General features: G+C 47.0%; 1 protein-coding gene and 3 long non-coding RNA genes across 4 annotated transcripts; 3 read left to right on the top strand and 1 right to left on the bottom strand.

The window, feature by feature from the left end:
* Positions 1-9: 9 nt before the first annotated feature.
* On the bottom strand, positions 10-5,534 carry gins4 (GINS complex subunit 4 (Sld5 homolog)). Its single transcript, XM_060054962.1, has 8 exons — positions 5,214-5,534; positions 5,019-5,105; positions 4,703-4,816; positions 4,433-4,530; positions 4,250-4,338; positions 3,862-3,952; positions 3,570-3,674; positions 10-1,639 (listed from the first exon to the last, which is right to left on the bottom strand). The coding sequence occupies exons 1-7, from the start codon at positions 5,304-5,306 to the stop codon at positions 3,578-3,580; spliced, it is 669 nt and encodes a 222-aa protein (XP_059910945.1). The 5' UTR covers positions 5,307-5,534; the 3' UTR covers positions 10-1,639; positions 3,570-3,577.
* Positions 5,535-14,042: 8,508 nt separating this feature from the next.
* On the top strand, positions 14,043-15,139 carry LOC132459067 (uncharacterized). The gene is made up of 3 exons (XR_009526098.1): positions 14,043-14,300; positions 14,518-14,581; positions 14,942-15,139. It is a non-coding gene; the product is annotated as an uncharacterized LOC132459067 (long non-coding RNA).
* Positions 15,140-15,520: 381 nt separating this feature from the next.
* On the top strand, positions 15,521-17,389 carry LOC132459066 (uncharacterized). The gene is made up of 4 exons (XR_009526097.1): positions 15,521-16,197; positions 16,761-16,812; positions 17,115-17,198; positions 17,327-17,389. It is a non-coding gene; the product is annotated as an uncharacterized LOC132459066 (long non-coding RNA).
* A 5-nt stretch (positions 17,390-17,394) lies between these two features.
* LOC132459065 (uncharacterized) lies at positions 17,395-18,201 on the top strand. The gene is made up of 3 exons (XR_009526096.1): positions 17,395-17,449; positions 17,656-17,735; positions 17,869-18,201. It is a non-coding gene; the product is annotated as an uncharacterized LOC132459065 (long non-coding RNA).
* The last annotated feature ends 1,716 nt before the right edge of the window (positions 18,202-19,917 follow it).

The raw sequence follows: 19,917 nt of genomic DNA, 5'->3' as shown, positions 1-19,917 counted from the left end.
AAACCAGACTTTAGATAACTACCTTTTTATTCAGTTTTGCTTGAATATAGAACATATTTCTTTGTATACTCCGAAAACAGATGTCCTCATTCAATACCATGTTGTTTCAGAACAGGCACTGAGAATAGACCCTGAAAGCTCTTATTTGGACGTTTCCTTTGGGTGCTGGTGGCATTTCACAGGTCCCAGACTTTCAAACGTCTGTGGTCTGACCCTTGGTATTACTGACTTCCTGGCCTCCGTCCAAGCATTCAGCCTCTTGGCCACTCTCCTAATGATAGCGCTGTTTTCGTCAGTCCTCTGTTGCAGAGGGGGGGCAATCCTCCTGAGTACAGCTGTCGAGTTCCTCTGTCAGTGACGGATTATGCCCAGGCGGTGAGAAAAGGGCCCCCCCCCGCCACACGAGGACCCCATAAATCTGTCCTGTATGATTGCGCTGCATCGTCGGAAACAGGGGCTGCTGCGGACAGCAGACTGATGAAGCAGATAAAGGGGGGCGTGACATTTAATACCCCACGTTATTTGATTGACAACATAACCTGTGGTTGAGGAGCCCCCCCAAGACATGACATATCAAATCCCATGCAATTTGATTGAGGGGCCCCTTTCAGATACCAAGAGTGACTAACATTACCAGTGTTTCAGGGCCCTATATTACATTTCTAACCCTATTCATGAATTGCCACAACCCGTGGCATATGATTGGGGGCCCTATTGAGACAAATTACATAATATAACCAATGTTAGATGGCTTTCGGGCCCCATTAAGATATCAGTAGGTAACATGTTGTAGAGACAATATTGAATTGGTAGCACGGAGGCTTGGGCTTCAGGGCCGCTGGGAGGTAATCCATCCCTGGTCTGTTGTCAAAAGCACCGCTCACTAATTAAGCCGCTCTGAAGATAGGGGAACCCGGTATAGTTTGAGGTCCTGGTTCCCTTACGCCAAGACCCTCACTTGACACTGCAAGGTGATCTGTGTTGCTGCATGACAGAGTTCAGCTATAAATACCGAGGTGGGCTTGTAGCCTCCCTACCAGTCACTTTGAGGTTAATTATATTCTCGTAGCACATTTTGTGATGAAGTAACGACTGCACGCTTCCCAACTGTTATGAAATGGAGGCTCACAGAGACTGATTTAAAGAAATGCCCGTTTAACAAGGAATAATTAACCATTCACAATTGTTACAATGGAGTTAGTTTGCAAAAGTGCAATTAAATATACAGAGATTGAGCAGGAAAGTTGGTCTACCTATCTGGTAATCGTCATTGGTTGTGATAGGGTAGTAAGGATCCTACAATCAAAATTATCTGGCTGTGTGCTTCTTTGCACGTACTGCACTCGGAGATGCAACAGTCACCCTACCCTCCAGTGGTGTGATGCAGCTCGCCATTACGCAATACATTAAATAAACAAATTTCAAGTTATTTCGTGATAAAAGCCAAACGCAAAAAGTGACCTTTAAAATATGGTTATTAAATGTTGTTGAATGCCATGTACTTTATCCATCCTACACAGATGTGTTTGCTCAAGAGAATCTGGAGGAGACTGAGCTCTCAATCAGTCTGTAACTTTATCCCTCAGGAGCTGTTCATACACGTTCTTCAGGCCGGGAATATTCACAAGGAAAGAAAAACCTAAAGAGGAAACAAAACAAGAGAACAAATGACCCAGAGTGGACAACCACGTAAGCAAATGAGTTGACAATCGTTCTATAAACCCGAAAGAATATGAATATGCCCAAAGCTCTATTGGGTCAAGAAAGATCCGACAGCCTCACCTGGCCGAGTCTGATTGGACTCTGGGGCTGTGTGAGGCGGCACACCGGTTGCATGGTGAGAAATCAATGAGCACAGGTTAAACCAGCCCTCACCACACACACACTCACATGGCAACATAGAGAACCAGGCCATTGATCATTTTTCAACAAACCAAGCGTCCATGCTACCTGGCGTGTAGCATGGAATTTGTAACACTGGTGCCCAATGTAACAAAGTCCACGCTACCCGCCACCGAGGTGACTTCTATTGGGCTCCTCCAGACAAAAGGACGCAGGGCGGTGGTGTTGAAAGACCGGTTTATTGCAAAGGTCTGTTGAAAATGATACATGGCCTGGTGCTCCATGTTGCAATCTAGGAGATCTCCCTGGGTGTGTGTGGAGAGTGGACTGCTGGTTTATTCTGATTACTCAATGTGCATTAGGTGTTAGAGTTTAATTAGATGCAGCCAGGTGAGGCTGATCAAAGCAGCGGTCACCCACACACACTCCCACGTTTCATAACTGCCATTTTAGTCACCACTTCCACACCTGTGAGTAACCATGGCCCACTTTTAGACCCTCCTTTCAATCCCATTTTAACCCCGTCACGAAATCTGCTACCAACCGTCCATCTCTCTGCAAGTTGCCAAGAAATTCATCCATTTGTTACTTGAATCCCGCATCCATTACCAACACCCTCGTCAGTTTACTCCGGTCAAAATACTTATGAAACTCAAGTTCTGCAGACACAAGAGAATCCTCTCAATTCAGCCCTGTTCTCCGAAAGCTACCTTGGCTTCTGCATCCCGTAAACTACTATTCATACTCCTCACCATTACACAACTCTGTAATGTTGTGTAATGCGAGTCCCTCCATGGCCAGGCCCGTCTTACCCCTCTGAGCCCCCCCCCCCCAGTCTTAGGTCCCCTGGCACTGGGCTGCTTGTAGCCAGAGCACTCAGATGGTGATAGCCCCAAAATGCTGAACCCTCTTGTTTCGATTTGGCCGGGGACGTTCTTTTCATTATCGTCATTTTAATTTTTGTGCCTGGTTGTCGACACAAAACGAAACACTGCGCATTGTCACAGCTCGACCAATCAGTGTTCAATTGCCGAGAACCCCCGCAGAGAAGGCAGATGCGACGCAACACTCTGGGAGGAGTAAGGCGTACACACTGGTCATCGACCAATGAAAGGGGTAGACTCTTAGAAGCAAAACCGGAAGTATGATTCAGGCTTCTGTCCTCATCTTCCAGTCAACTGTCCCATCTGTATACTATGTTTGTACTAGGACTGTTCAATTAATCATTTTTTTTGTAATTTTTTAAAGGGGAAATTTCAAAGTTCTCCGTTAAAAGTTTTTTGGAGAGAAATGCTAATTGCATCATATTTTCAAACTCAAAAATAATTGTTTGAAACATATTGATTTTAATATTGACCTTTACTGCCTCTGTAAAGCATCCTTGAGTGTAAGCAAAGCACTATATAAAATAAAGTTAACCTAATATATATATATATATATTCAAGTCTTTTCTCAGTACGATAATTCGACCTTCATAATGGTCTATGCCCGGTCTCCAGGTTTCCTTTATGTGCCAACAATTAATATTGACTCCACGGTTGCAGTAGAGCCATTGAGAAATATTGCAATATTTCCTTTGATTGGAAATGACAATATTTCGCAAGAATCTGAACTAACGATAAAATGAACGCGAAATATAAAACATGTCCACATAAGGGACGCATAGAAGAGGGAAATAACTATGAAGAAATAAAATGTCTGCACATTTTATGACACTAGTTACCCACCATGTCCATTAAATTAACTGCACAGCTCCAGTGGAAACCAGTGGTGCGATGGTTCTGTACCGCATCAGATGCTGAGAACCTACGTCAAGGTCCACCACATACTCTCTGGAGGGGAGAAGGTACAGAACCAGCATCAAAACAGAACCACGTGTAAACATCGCCCCCTAGTGTACACAGACAGCAGTGCCCAAACAACAACAGGGAGAGGCAGTGATAGAGGCAGTGATAGAGGCAGTGATAGAGGCAGTGAGGGAGGCAGTGAGGGAGGCAGTGAGGGAGGCAGTGACTGAACCTTTGATCGTCTGTCTCGGGCTCCACCATGATGTTATCCTGCTGCTCCTTCACGCGCAGAAACACAAAGGAGTCCAAGCAGGGCTCAGGGACTGGAGACAGATCAGAAGAAAAATGAACACATTGTACTAGAAGGCATTAGATGTATCCAAAGGCACTTACAGGGAATACATTCATAAAGTGCCCATGCCAAATTTAAACTGCACTAGCACTAACGGTTCAAAATCTTTGTCCAAAGGCCGAAACCCACCGCAGCTCCAGCGTGGTCATTGATTCACAGGAGAGGATGTGTTTCACACTCTACCCTTGAGCTTCGGTGTGTCTCGGCCCTAATGCATCATATCAGTCAGTCGGTCATTCCTCTGTGACGAGGCGCGGAGAGGCCGTACCTGCTTTCATCATGTCCACCGCCTGCAGGTTGGGGGGCATGTGTCTCAGCGCTACGGCCTTCAGGTAGGTCTCTGTGTTAGCCAGGTATCTGGAAAGGATAAACACGCACAAAGCACGTTAGCTACCAGCGGAGCAGCAATGTTCTGGTCTTCAACGCTCAGAGTCCTTCATGCGATACCTACTCTCTGGCAAAGGCGTACTCCTCAGGGGACAGGTAGGAGGGGTCTCCGTCGGCCCTCGACTTCTCCTTCTCAAGGACATGAGGGAAGAACTTCTCAATCTGAACACAGAGCAACGAGGAGGATATTAACGGCATTCAGGGAAGGCCGATAGAGGCAAGTGGTGCACAGGTTATGGTGCACAGGTGATGGGCGACAGGTGCACAGGAGACGGTGCCCAAGCGATGGTGCATAGGTGACCGCTGCACAGGTGATGGTGCACAGGTGACTGACCTTCTGAAGGCGGGAGCGCAGGTAGCTGCTGAGGACGAAGCGGATGCGGTCGATCTCCATGCGGTGAACGCTGGCCTTCATGTCCCCTTTACTCACTCGCTGCAGGTTGTCTTCCTGTTGCACAGGGGTCCACAAATAACCTTTGTGACCGTGTTGCCTCACTCCTCACAGGCAAAACATACGCAAATAAACCCTGAATACATAACTCGGCTTGCAATTAAGAATACAATTGCGACAAAGATTAGCCTACATACGACCATGTCTTTACAAAAGTTATTTATATTGATGAAACCATGAGTCGACCTCCTCTCATTACCATGTGGGTGAGCTGCTCCATCACACACTCTACTACTTCTGATTTGTTCTCCAGTAAGTCAGGGGAAAACTTTTCGTTTAGCCAGGCCTGGAACGACATAAAGTGTATCTTCGGTTTAAATGGCATAACAAAACCTCGTGATCATTAAAGTTATCCATTATAATGAGTACAGGATAGAACTTAATGTTAGAATACTTCTTCCAGTTTAGCGATCAGCTCAACGGGGGTCATCAACTCCTCCTGGCTGTCGTTCTGCTCGCTCCCATTCTCTGACAAGGCGTCCGACATGCTTCCAAATCGTGCACCAAAACCACCAAACTCCACCAAATTGACAGCTGATAATAAACGCTTCAACTTACAACAAAAGTCAAACAAACACAGAGAAACGTGTAGTTAAAAGAGAGGAGGCAGGATCCGGAAAGTCTCCGTGTTGTGAATATTCCCGCCACTAGCGGTGTCATCGGGAGAATCAAAATGCGCAAATGTGCGCATGTAAAGAATATTGCTCCTTCTCAGTTCTTCCTATGGGTGGTCACTGGTCAGGGTCAGGGATGTGTATCTACTTGTCCTACAATATATTCGTTACTCTCCTAAAGCATTAATTTTTTTGTGCTAACACTCAATCGCACACTTGTCTGATAGACCTGTCTGCCTGGTGCATTGATCAATGCAATGTGTTCCCTGTTTGCTGCCGTCTCCACAAACATGAATCGACCTTGGAACACTAGGCAACAGCGCCCTCTAGTGGCAAATACAATTGTGTAAGAAACAAACAAATGCATAAAATAAAGTAAACTTATTTAATAATGTCGATCAATTTGCGTTTATCTGGGGGGATGTAAGCCATGCTCTTCCGATACAGATAAAGTAGGGCACAACCAACCGCCCACGCAATGGGGTATATTGAGGTATTGTGGAATGATTACATAAAAAAAAGTCAATGTGATTATGTTTCAGTTTTTATTGTGTTGGGAAAACATTGTTTCAGCTAACGAGATGTGCCCTAAGGCAGTTAGATATACAGAATAAAAGGTTTGAATTTCATTGTTGCGTTGTTTTAAGCAAACACTTGTTCTCTATGACTTGATGGTCGTGCTTCACGTATTATTATCATAATAATAAATAAATGAATAAATATAGATACATAAATCTATAATAAATAAATATATGAATGCGACACGTGGCGGCGGATTGTATTTGCGTGGTCGCATATCCGTTACCAAGGCAACCCGCTGGGCCGCATCTGCACGTGGTTTAACTAATTAGTGCCACGCTCCGCGCTAATGAGTTCACCTGTGGCGACTCGTGCTCAGTCATCTCTAACTTACCTGTCTGCTGCTCAGGAAGCCAAACTAAGCAGGTCGGTCTCCCCACTAACCCTCTAACGTCTCCCAGGTACGGTGATGTATACTTTAGGAGTTTAACCAGAACTTGGTTGGAGTTTCCCGGTTTTGTGTGACAAATGACAGTTCTTGTAACGAACGCTTTTCGAAGTAAAACGGACCACCACATCTGGACCTGCTGTGAGTAGAACGTTTATTTTCCTACTAGGCTTACTTGATGTTTAATGTTGGTTCTTGATGCAATTGGACATCATTTGTAGTGTTTTTGCGTGGTTATAGGCAGACCCGTCGCCAGACCTGAGTCTGAAGGGGGGCATATGAAATGCATAGGGGGGCACAATTATTATTAGCCTACAGTACGTATATTTCCTCTATTCGCGCAGCACATAATCATCACGTTAATCATAACCAACAGCAATATGACCCGGTAGCCTATAGCCTACAACATCACTTCATCCCATACATTTAAAGCAATAGGCCTACATTACATAGAAGCAATGCTATGAATATATCAATAAAACACTGGACTATACAACATATTAGGTGTAAAAGCAGTTAACAGAGGGATATGCATTGCCATCACACACACACACACACACACACACACACACACACACACACACACACACACACACACACACACACACACACACACACACACACACACGGTAGCTTACTTTGAGTGGATTCAGCGCTGTCCTCCCTGTCCTCAGCGGGAGGCGGCGTTTCTCCGAGCTCAACCTCCTCATCAACATATCCTTCCACTCAGATGTAAACTTGTGAGTCAGGTCCTTTTCAAAAGCAAGCTGAATCAGCTGGGCCTTGCGTCTGTGCAACATACTGCGCCGATGCTCTGAGAAGACGTTTTTCAGCTTGGAAAATGACTTTTTCCACACATTGCTGTGGAAGCTCCTAAAGTTAGGGCACGGGTGTAGGCTGTGAGAACAGTCGGCATAGCCTGGAGTGCAGTTGAATGTGCTAAGGATGTTTGCTAGGATGTTTCCGTCTTCGGGGTGTCATTCATTTTCTCATCCAGCTTCACTTCAAAATGCGCGGTAACTGTTAGCGGCTAAATGGACGTAGTTACGTAGGCCTACGTAGCCTAGATCGGCAGATTTAATAGTCCGCCAAAGACGTTGACGTCGCTTAGCAACCGAAGACGCTGGGGTTGACAAGTTACCGGACTTCTTGCGGAGCGGTAGCAAAGACGCCATTGGAGGCAAAAAATCCTTTGTTTACCTTGACAGCGGTCAATTATAACAACAATTATTAAGTTGTGAAGGGCCCATGCAAGTGAACGGAGCGTTAATAATATAAATAATCATATAAAATAAAAAGTTTATTTTTTATTTTTTTTGAGACGTGCCTCAAGTGGGGGGGGCACAATCATTGTGGGGGGCGGGCCCGGCCCCCTATGGCCCGCCCATAGCGACGGGCCTGGTTATAGGCCATTTATTTATTCAGGTGGTGTGGTTAAATGTGGATTCAATGTGCTAGTTGTGTGGGCTGATTTAAGACGTCTATAGAGTCTGATGCGTTTGCCAAATCAAGTTTTTTATTAAGCCCTTGATCGTTTTATTAGTTAAAAGTTAAAACCCTTAAGAATTTGATATATTTCTTTCAAGTATATTAGTCTAGATGCAGCTAAACTATACACAACTGCCAAAAAAAAGTTAAAAAAAATTATTAGTATCAAGTTTTAATGAAGTTTCTACAGGTTAAAGGACTGTCGTTTGGAGAAGATTGGTGCCAATATTTGGGGAAAGGAATGCATGATTAATTCAAATTAAGTTAGCTTGAATCAACTTTGCCTCAGTGGTGTGGTTTGAGCACTAAAACGAATCTGCTCGTTCTGTTACTTCACAGGTCAAAGAGGAGAAAGTGATTCTGTGAGTATCAAAACTGAACCATGAAGAAGAAACTGCGAACTGTAAGTCCTTATATTTCCTCTTTATGCTGGGGCATTGTTTTGGCCTCCTCGTTGGCTGAGGTGGAAAGGTGAATGATTTAAATAATGTTTTTTGTTGGTACGTGGGCTAATTACCTGTTTAGTTTGAACATGTGTCAATGCTGTGTTAGAAGGGGTGTAGTATAGGTTCCAAGTGAATTGTGAGAATAGTAACATAGGGTTTCTCAGAGTGCAGCCAAAACATACTCCAAGGTTTTGTCTAGATTTTCTTTCGACATGCTTCGCCACTACTTCCTGAACTTTGCATCACGTCACATGAGTTACCGTACTGATGAGGGTTCAGATTGAGTGATCAGAGATGCATGCTAGGGTTCTGCGCTGTCTGAAGCCTCCAGCTCTGTAGACTTGCCCCCTTCAGGTGAAGGCATGTGTCTAAGAGGTGGTTGTGAAGTCATTTACATGAACTGGGATGTCATTCAAGATGGTGACAGGCTCTCACCTAAAGGAGAAACGCCCGGGGATGAGAGGTGAGGGCTCTTCCTCAACGACTAGAACACCACCTCAGTCCTTCGCTAGAGAACCATGGAGCACATTTCAACGTTGCCCACCATACATCTTGAAGCCGTAGCTACGGTTTCTCTACCTCCGCAGCTGGAGTAGAGCACAGCTGCAGTCACGAAAAGGGTCCTTGGTGGGATCTTACCGCGATAGGTTCTGATTTAAGAGGACCGAACTTCCAGGACCAGCTGGCCTCCTCCATTACTCTGCAGTTCAGCCTGAGAAAGGCTTGCATCTGAGCCAGCAGAGGGCTCATCGGCCTGCTGTTCATATGGGATGAGGAGAATCCTACTGTAAAGACCTACCAACCAATCCCTGCTCTGTTCAAGGTCTGGTCCGTTCATGACCTACCTACCAACTACTGGGACGTCCGATACCTACCAACTACTGGGACGTCCGATACCTACCAACTACTGGGACGTCCGATACCTACCAACTACTGGGACGTCCGATACCTACCAACTACTGGGATGTCTGAAACCTACCAGCTACTGGGATGTCTGAAACCTACCAGCTACTGGGATGTCTGAAACCTACCAGCTACTGGGATGTCTGAAACCTACCAGCTACTGGGATGTCTGAAACCTACCAGCTACTGGGATGTCTGAAACCTACCAGCTACTGGGATGTCTGAAACCTACCAGCTACTGGGATGTCTGAAACCTACCAGCTACTGGGATGTCTGAAACCTACCAGCTACTGGGATGTCTGAAACCTACCAGCTACTGGGATGTCTGAAACCTACCAGCTACTGGGATGTCCAATACCTACCAGCTACTGGGATGTCCAATACCTACCAGCTACTGGGATGTCCAATACCTACCAGCTACTGGGATGTCTGATACCTACCATCCCACCACTGGGGTGACCTAATCAGATTACCTTCTCACCACTTCCATCAAATCCCGTCCCTGTTCTCAGGCTCATCAAAGCGGAAGAGTTTGAAGGAAAACAACTGGACTGCCTGTGGCTCTTCAGGTGGGCATGGCGAGGGTTCTACCTTGCCTGGTTGTTCATGTGGTCAGGGTTTTACCTGGCCTGGTTGTTCATGTGGTCAGGGTTTTACCTGGCCTGGTTGTTCATGCGGTCAGGGTTCTACCTGGCCTGGTTGTTCATGCGGTCAGGGTTCTACCTGGCCTGGTTGTTCATGCGGTCAGGGTTCTGCCTGGCCTGGTTGTTCATGCGGTCAGGGTTCTGCCTGGCCTGGTTGTTCATGCGGTCAGGGTTCTGCCTGGCCTGGTTGTTCATGCGGTCAGGGTTCTGCCTGGCCTGGTTGTTCATGCGGTCAGGGTTCTGCCTGGCCTGGTTGTTCATGTGGTCAGGGTTCTGCCTGGCCTGGTTGTTCATGCGGTCAGGGTTCTGCCTGGCCTGGTTGTTCATGCGGTCAGGGTTCTGCCTGGCCTGGTTCTTCATGTGGTCAGGGTTCTGCCTGGCCTGGTTCTTCATGTGGTCAGGGTTCTGCCTGGCCTGGTTCTTCATGCGGTCAGGGTTCTGCCTGGTTCATGTGGTCAGGGTTCTGCCTGGCCTGGTTCTTCATGCGGTCAGGGTTCTGCCTGGTTCATGTGGTCAGGGTTCTGCCTGGTTCATGTGGTCAGGGTTCTACCTGGCCTGGTTGTTCATGTGGTCAGGGTTCTACCTGGCCTGGTTGTTCATGTGGTCAGGGTTCTACCTACCTCTAGCCCCGACATGATAGTTGGCTGGCAGGCCCTGTGGATTGTATCTTCTGGACTCCTGTGCTGGGATGCAAGTTTTTCTTGGGCTGAATTGCAATGCATTTGTCGATGCTAGCTGGACCTGGGAGTTGGGTCCCCCTTTATATCAGAAACCATCTTGTTAACATCCCAACTAGGGTTCTCTTCATGCTGTAACCAAGCTCTTCTTCAGCTGAGGAGGAAAATAAATCCTCGCTGGGGCTTCAAGATCTATGAAGAGGAATATTGAAATGTGTGCAATGGTTCCCTCCCGTAGGCGCTGTGGTGTATTCTAGTCGCTGAGAAAGAGCCCTCGCATCCTACCCATGGCGTCTCTCCTTGGGGAGTCCCTGTCACAGTCTTGACGGATGTTCCAGGTCATGTAACTGATGCAACAGCCCTTTTGAACTCTGTTTCTCCGGAGGGGGGCACGTCGACAGAACAGTAGACTTCAGACAGCACAGTATCCTAACATGCATCTCTGGCCACTCAGACCACACCCGGATCAATATGACAATGCTCATGCGATGTGAAGCGAGGAAGTAGCCAAAAGACAGATTAGTTAGCTTTTTTTTGTACACTGGCAAGCATTGTTAATTGGTAGATAATTAGTTAAATGGGGTAACTGAAATGTTTAGTCAAAATGTTTTGTACATAAACCAACAGCAACAAACTACCAGATCGCCTCAAGGTAAGTCTGTTGGCTGTATTTTGCAATGAGACGACCACAAGATCTTCATCGTCGTTCAGCTCAAGGTGAGGTGCTGGTTACGTTACTTAGGGATGATTCGTACTGGAACGTTACGATTCCAGTATGACGGGGCTTGGGGTTTCTGTAGAGGTTGGTAGTTAGTTTTGTGCAGTCTGTGAAGCTCTAATGCTGCAGTACTGTGTGGTGGAGGATAACTGGCAGTACGAACAGGATTGGCAATTGCGTTACGTCATCCACACCTTATTATGGCGTCTGGCAGTACGATCAGGATTGGCAATTGCGTTATGTCATCCACACCTTATTATGGCGTCTGGCAGTACGATCAATATTGGCATTTGCGTAAACCTCATAACTAATGAGCGTACCCAATTAAGGTAATCTGGCAATGCCCCATTTCTATAGGTAACCATCTGCGATTATTGGTAAATCCTTATGCACTAGAAATTAGGAAGGGCACTCTTAAAATATATATATTTTTAATTATCCCACAAAATACCGCAAACTACTTTGATAACTGCGCTCTACAATCAACTCTCGATTTTCTGCGCATACATTTATCGGGTCGTGTAAAAGATGGAGACGACGGCATTTACCTACTACGGCTTTTTATTTCTTCAACAACCCAGCAGCTGAATGTGGCTAAGTATCATTTTACTATTGATATTGCTAGTGTTCTAAATATCTGGGCTGTGATCTGCTCAATATAGTTTCTGCTAGACTTCAGAAACAAAAGGAAGGGTTAAATGTAAGTGTGCTTATTCACGTATTATCAAATGGTATAGCTGTTTAGAAAAGTAAAGTTAATTGTTGCGCAAATGCTACCATAAACCTTTGACTTTTGAATAAATCAAACTAAGCACAAGGCAACTAAGATACGTGGTGACCAAGAACTCTTATATTGATGTTCAGTTTATTATTGGTGAGGCAGTGATGTAAAGCGCGTCGTGGTGTTTTTAAATGGATGAATGTTGTGCTAACAGACGGGGGGGGAAACTCCAGGCCTTGCAGTCCTGATCCTGTATGATGCAGAAGATGTCAATCCAACCGCACATGTGAGTGTTTGATATGGAAGCTTTCACATTGATTCCCATAGTATTTACCCATCTTTTATAACATTATGATCTTCTCAGTGATCTCTGCAGTGTGGTCGGTGGGAGGAGATGTGGCCGAGCAGGTGAACCAGGCTCTATCGGTGTAAGTGGCTTTCGATCAATGTGGATTTTTGCGTTAAAAGGATGAATATTGGATGTTAATGTGCTTGATTATGATGGTTCAGTACCTTGATTTAGTGTTTGGGAGTCCGCTTCCTGAAGACGTCCAACCTGTGTCTAGTTTATTGCTTCTCTTTCTGAAAAATGTACTCATCGCTTTGGTTAAAAGCATCTGCTAAATGCCCTCAATGTAAATGTAGTTGATTAATAAAGCTAATTTACAGCAGTTTAGAAATGGCACGTCGTCTCCCAAGGTTTAGTTAAATATTGTACAACACAGCTGGTTGGACCTGAGGCTGGGGACTAGAGGGTAACCCCACTACCTGGACCAGTAATGGGGCAGCAGGGTGGACCAGGGTACCATCTCCAAGCCGCTCTGAAGCTAATTGTTGAGGCTGATTATTTTTTATTATCTTTCTCAGATTTTCATTCTGACAGTGGTAGTTTATACATTTCTCAACGAGTCAACTTGTAAACTTGAAGTTAGATATTTTTTCCCCTTTACAAATGCAAGGGTGTGCAGGTTTGACCTCCCCGGCTTTGTTACCAGATTTTGGACCCAACTACTGCCGTTTGATGTTAGGTCAGGACGCGTTGGTGGAGGAGGAGGGCTGATGGAGGAGAGCCGACGGAGCCATGGTGGACGAGAGCCGAAGGAGCCATGGTGGACGAGAGCCGACGGAGCCATGGTGGACGAGAGCCGACGGAGCCATGGTGGACGAGAGCCGACGGAGCCATGGTGGACAAGAGCCGACGGAGGAGCCGTGGTGGAGGTCCTGCCTTAAGAATGATGTCGGGGTGAATGCAGCCAGTCTCTAAATTGATTATCACTCACTGCTACTGAACGGTTTCTGTTCTAAAATCGGTTACTTCAGCTGTCATCTAATATGGCTGATTTTGGACCCAACTACTGCCGTTTGTTAGGTCAGGACGCGTTGGTTGAGGAGGAGGGCTGATGGAGGAGATCCGATGGAGCCATGGTGGACGAGAGCCGACAGCGCCATGGTGGACGAGAGCAGACGGAGCCATGGTGGTCGAGAGCCGACGGAGGAGCCATGGTGGACGAGAGCCGATGGAGGAGCCGTGGTGGAGGTCCTGCCTTAAGAATGATTTTGGGTGAATGCAGCCAGTCTCTAAATTGATTATCACTCTCACTGCTACTGAACAGTTTCTGTTCTAAAATCGGTTACTTCAGCCGTCATCTAATATGGCAGATTTAGAGAAAACCGTCCTTGGCTTAATGGAGCCATCAGTGAAGAAGTTTTATTGAGACTCTAACACCTCAATGTGAAGGCTAGAGTCTACGCTACTGGTACAAGAATTCTACAAGTTTTATCGTTTGTCTTAAATATTGAGTTTCAGCTGAGGCAGAAGACTGTTTGAATAATGTTAACAGTCAAATTGCAAATGTGTGCTGTTGAATTCACAGAATGTTCTACCATTCTCCTGCATAACACATTTTCAAGTGTGTGCATGGTTCTTATTTATTTTTTTAACTTGCAGTGTCCTCTATTCCTCTACATTTTACACCAAAAGCCAGTACTTTGATTCAGAATGGTTTAAAAGAGGCGTCCAGAGAATAATCCCACCAACTGCTCAACTACCACCCCTGTTTGTTACAGACCCGATGGCCTTGGCTGATGGAGGAACTGCATCTGGAGGACGACCATGAATCTACCTGCCAACAGGTGGTACTGGTTTGCACTGGTTTGCATGAACTGAACATGGTGGACATGAGGCAAATTCCCTGCTTTTTGCTCCAGACCAGGACTCTGTGAGGGGTGGTGATGGAGCCGTGCTGAGGACCCGCTGGTGAAGGACGTCCCTCGTGGGGGGGGCAAGGACAGCCGACCCTGAGGTGATTATACCTTACACTGCCAGCCCTACATCGGTCTCTTCAGCCATCGTTTTGATCAGAATGATTTTGAGAAAAAAGTCGCTGGGTTTAGGGAGCTGTGAGTGAACAGGATTTATTCACTCACAATTTTGCTCTCCATGTGAGGCTGCAGCGTCTGATTTCTCACATTGATTCCCACAGTATTTACCCATCTTTTATAACATTATGATCTTCTCAGTGATCTCTGCAGCGTGGTCGGTGGGAGTAGATGTGGCCGAGCTGTTGAACCAGGCTCTATCGGTGTAAGTGGCTTTCGATCAATGTTGATTTTTGTGTTAAAAGGATGTATATTGGATGTTCATGTGCTTGATTATGATGGTTCAGTACCAGAGGGTAACCCCACTACCTGGACCAGTAATGGGGCAGCAGGGTGGACCAGGGTAACCATCACCAAGCCTCTCTGAAACTAATTGCAGAGGTTGACTATTTTTTATTATCTTTCTCAGATTTTCATTCTGACAGTAGTAGTTTATACATTTCTCAACGAGTAAACTTGAGGAAGTTAGATATTTTTTCCCCTTTACAAATGCAAGGGTGTGCAGGTTTGACCTCCCCGGCTTCGTTACCAGATTTTGGACCCAACTACTGCCGTTTGATGTTAGGTCAGGACGCGTTGGTGGAGGAGGAGGACTGATGGAGGAGAGCCGACGGAGCCATGTTGGACGAGAGCCGACAGAGCCATGGTGGACGAGAGCCGACGGCGCCATGGTGGACGAGAGCCGATGGAGGAGCCGTGGTGGACGAGAGCCGACGGAGGAGCCGTGGTGGACGAGAGCCAACGGCGCCATGGTGGACGAGAGCCGACGGCGCCATGGTGGACGAGAGCCGATGGAGGAGCCGTGGTGGAGGTCCTGTCTTAAGAATGATGTCGGGGTGAATGCAGCCAGTCTCTAGTTTGATTATCACTCACTGCTACTGAACGGTTTCTGTTCTAAAATCGGTTACTTCAGCCGTCATCTAATATGGCTGATTTTGGACCCAACTACTGCCGTTTGATGTTAGGTCAGGACGCGTTGGTGGAGGAGGAGGACTGATTGAGGATAGCCGACGGAGCCATGGTGGACGAGAGCCGACGGAGCCATGGTGGACGGAGGCCCTGCCTTAAGAATGATGTCGGGTGAATGCAGCCAGTCTCTAAATTGATTATCACTCATTGCTACTGAACAGTTTCTGTTCTAAAATCGGTTACTTCAGCCGTCATCTAATATGGCAGATTTAGAGAAAACCGTCCTTGGCTTAATGGAGCCATCGGTGAAGTTTTATTGAGACTCTAACCCCTCAATGTGAAGGCTAGAGTCTACGCTACTGGTACAAGAATTCTACAAGTTTTATCGTTTGTTTTAAATATTGAGTTTCAGCTGAGGCAGAAGACTGTTTGAATAATGTTAACAGTCAAATTTCAAATGTGTGCTGTTGAATTCACAGAATGTTCTACCATTCTCCTGCATAACACATTTTCAAGTGTGTGCATGGTTCTTATTTATTTTTTTAACTTGCAGTGTCTTCTATTCCTCTACATTTTACACCAAAAGCCAGTACTTTGGTTCAGAATGGTTTAAAAGAGGCTTCCAGAGAATAATCCCACCCACTGCTCAACTACCACCCCTGTTTGTTACAGACCCGATGCCCTTGGCTGATGGAGGAACTGCATCTGGAGGGCGACCATGAATCTACCTGCCAACAGGTGGTACTGGTTTGCACTGGTTTGCATGAACTGAACATGGTGGACATGAGGCAAATTCCCTGCTTTTTGCTCCAGACCAGGACTCTGTGATGGAGGGGTGGTGATGGAGCCGTGCTGAGGACCTGCTGGTGAAGGACGTCCCTCGGTGGGGGGGCAAGGACAGCCGACCCTGAGGTGATTATACCTTACACTGCCACCTCAATGTGAAGGAGTAGGCTGCTAGACTTCAGCCATCGTTTTGATCAGAATGATTTAGAGAAAAAAGTCGCTGGGTTAATGGAGCTGTGAGTGAACAGGATTTATTCACTCACAATTTTGCTCTCCATGTGAGGCTGCAGCGTCTGATTATTCACATGAGTTCTGAAAGTTGTTATTCTGTAAAGGGGACGTATTATACCACCAGGTGTGAGTGTGATTAGCCTAACAAGCGGTTTTGAAAATCTGCCCCATATGACATCACTAGTGGGCGTGTCCACCTAGATCTGTGCTGTACAGATCATTCTACCAGCCTACCCAGTGGACCGAAGTAAACGTTGCTCATCTATCCAGCATAGATCTAGGTGTACATGCCCAGGAGTGATGTAATATGTGTCAGATTTTGGAAACGGATTGTAAGGCTAATCACACTCACACCTGGTGGTATAATGTCCCCTTTTAAAATGAAGAAAAACTGTCTACTGAGGTGTGAGAATGTTTTTTTTTTTTTTCATATCCTGATTGTATCGCTGACCCACCAGGATCCGCTCGGATCTATGATCGCTACGATGCGACTGCAGAGGTCTCTGGAAGGTAAAGGACAGCTGTGGGTCATCATTGTGTTCAGTCATGTGACGATCAGAACTAAGTGATTCAATTATTTATGGAACTGAACAGCATTTTCATCAACTAGAATATTTCAGTGTTCTGACTTAAAAGATTACAAACTATAGCTGCTTTGCATTTGCTTTAGTTTCTATGCAAGTTGGAAAGAATAAAACAAATCATATTCAATGCCCTCATTAACACTCCAGCCAGGGCTTTGGTTTAAACTGGGCGTCACAAGAATACCCCCCCCCCCCCCAATTGCTCAACTACCACCACTGTTTACACAGACCAGGAGTCCTTGCCTGAGGAGAGCTGATGGAGGAGCCGTGCACCTGGAGAACCATGAGTCTGCCTGCCAACAAGTAGTACTGGTATGTTTGCATGAACTAAACATGACTTGTACTGGGAAACAACAGTTTACTACCAGACATTATAGCAAACTACCACTTTGATTGTGCCCAGACATTGAGGCCAAACGGCCCCGTTTGTCCCCAAACAGGAAGGCGGGGCATAGGGAGGTGATGGAGGACCTGCCTGGTGAAGGACGTCAGGGTGGGCCGAGTGACACCCGACTCCAAGGGGATATCCACTGAGAGAGCTGAAGGAGCCATGCATCTGGAAGGTGAGTCTGTTGCTGATGGAACTCTTAACGGGGCAGGATGGGGTGTTGGGCTCTCCATCAAATGGTGCTGGGTTCCACCCCTGAGTTCTCAGACTACATGGCATGACGCACTTCTGAATTCACCAAGTCTCTTTGGCTCCGGTCTGCTAAATAACTGAATCATTGTATCCTTTTGTATTCATATCATCCGTCTTTGTAAGGTGCAGTTGAAATGCTGTGTCCAGTCTGGGACAGACAGACCTGAGCTGCATCAAACCTGTATCTCTGACCAGCTGGAGGCCTTTAGGTCAGTAGCCCACTGCTGAAGATGACATGGACATCGTGTTCATTGACTACAGGTGTAATAACCTTTTGATAACGTGACACTACCTAGACAGTCAACTGAACAATATGCTGTTTTTCCTCTGTCCACATTTCAGTGATCAACAACCGCCACTCATCGCTGGCCTGTGGATTCATCTCCTTCACACTCACACAACGTGACCTTGGCCTGTGGATTCATCTACTCCACACTCACACAACAGGACTTTGGCCTGTGGATTCATCTCCTCCACACTCACGCAACGTGACCTTCTCACCATCTGTTGCACGTTTGGATGCACCTAGCGTGTTCCATCGAGGGTTCCTTCCTCCCCACAGTGGGAGGGTTCCTTGTCCTTCAAGGCGTCGGGGTTCAGTGTTAGGGACAGAGTTAGGGACAGATGGCTGCGCTGGATTCACGATATACGCTTTGTGATCAAAATGGGTTCGGACATTGGACAAAAAAAAACGCTTCCCATGGAGCCATGGTGGACGGGAGCCAACGGCGGAGCCATGGTGGACGGGAGCCGACGGCGGAGCCATGGTGGACGGGAGCCGACGGCGGAGCCATGGTGGACGGGAGCCGACGGCGGAGCCATGGTGGACGGGAGCCGACGGCGGAGCCATGGTGGACGGGAGCCGACGGCGGAGCCATGGTGGACGGGAGCCGACGGCGGAGCCATGGTGGACGGGAGCCGACGGCGGAGCCATGGTGGACGAGAGCCGACGGCGGAGCCATGGTGGACGAGAGCCGACGGCGGAGCCATGGTGGACGAGAGCCGACGGCGGAGCCATGGTGGACGAGAGCCGACGGCGGAGCCATGGTGGACGAGAGCCGACGGCGCCATACGATGCGACTGCAGAGGTCTCAGGAAGGTAAAGGACAGCTGTGGGTCATCATTGTGTTCCGTCATGTGACGATCAGAACTAAGTGATTCAATTATTTATGGAACTGAACAGCATTTTCATCAACTAGAATATTTCAGTGTTTCAGTGGAAAGAATAAAACAAATCATCAAATTGCTCAACTACCACCACTGTTTACACAGACCTGGAGTCCTTGGCTGAGGAGAGCTGATGGAGGAGCCATGCACCTGGAGAACCATGAGTCTGCCTGCCAACAAGTAGTACTGGTATGTTTGCATGAACTGAACATGACTTGTGCTGGGAAATAACAGTTTACTACCAGACATTATAGCAAACTACCACTGATGTCAGACCATCAAACTACCACTTTGATTGTGCCCAGACATTGAGGCCAAACGGCCCTGTTTGTCCCCAAACAGGAAGGCGGGGCATAGGGAGGTGATGGAGGACCTGCCTGGTGAAGGACGTCGGGGTGGGGCGAGTGACACCCGACTCCAAGGGGATATCCACTGAGGAGAGAGCTGAAGGAGCCATGCATCTGGAAGGTGAGTCTGTTGCTGATGGAACTCTAAACGGGGTAGGATGGGGTGTTGGGCTCTCCATCAAATGGTGCTGGGTTCCACCCCTGAGTTCTCAGACTACATGGCATGGCGCACTTCTGAATTCACCAAGACTCTTTGGCTCGGACGGTCTGCCGGATAACTGAATCGTTGTGTCCTTTTGTATTCATATCATCCGTCTTTGTAAGGTGCAGTTGAAATGCTGTGTCCAGTCTGGGACACACACCTGAGCTGCGTCAAACCTGTATTTCTGACCAGCTGGAGTCCCTTAGGTCAGTATCCCACTGCTGAAGATGACATGGATATCGTGTTCATTGACTACAGGTGTAATAACCTTTTAATAATGTGACACTATCTAGACAGTCAACTGAACAATATGATGTTTTCCTCTGTCCACATTTCAGTGATCAACAACCGCCACTCATCGCTGGCCTGTGGATTCATTTCCTTCACACTCACACAACGTGACCTTGGCCTGTGGATTCATCTCCTCCACACTCACACAACAGGACTTTGGCCTGTGGATTCATCTCCTCCACACTCACGCAACGTGACCTTCTCACCATCTGTTGCACGTTTGGATGCACCTAGCGTGTTCCATCGAGGGTTCCTTCCTCCCCACAGTGGGAGGGTTCCTTGTCCTTCAAGGCGTCGGGGTTCAGTGTTAGGGACAGAGTTAGGGACAGATGGCTGCGCTGGATTCACGATATACGCTTTGTGATCAAAATGGGTTCGGACATC

Source organism: Gadus macrocephalus, chromosome 6 (genome assembly GCF_031168955.1).
Source record: "Gadus macrocephalus chromosome 6, ASM3116895v1".
Lineage (NCBI taxonomy): Eukaryota > Metazoa > Chordata > Actinopteri > Gadiformes > Gadidae > Gadus > Gadus macrocephalus.
This window is presented reverse-complemented; position numbering and strand designations above follow the sequence as displayed.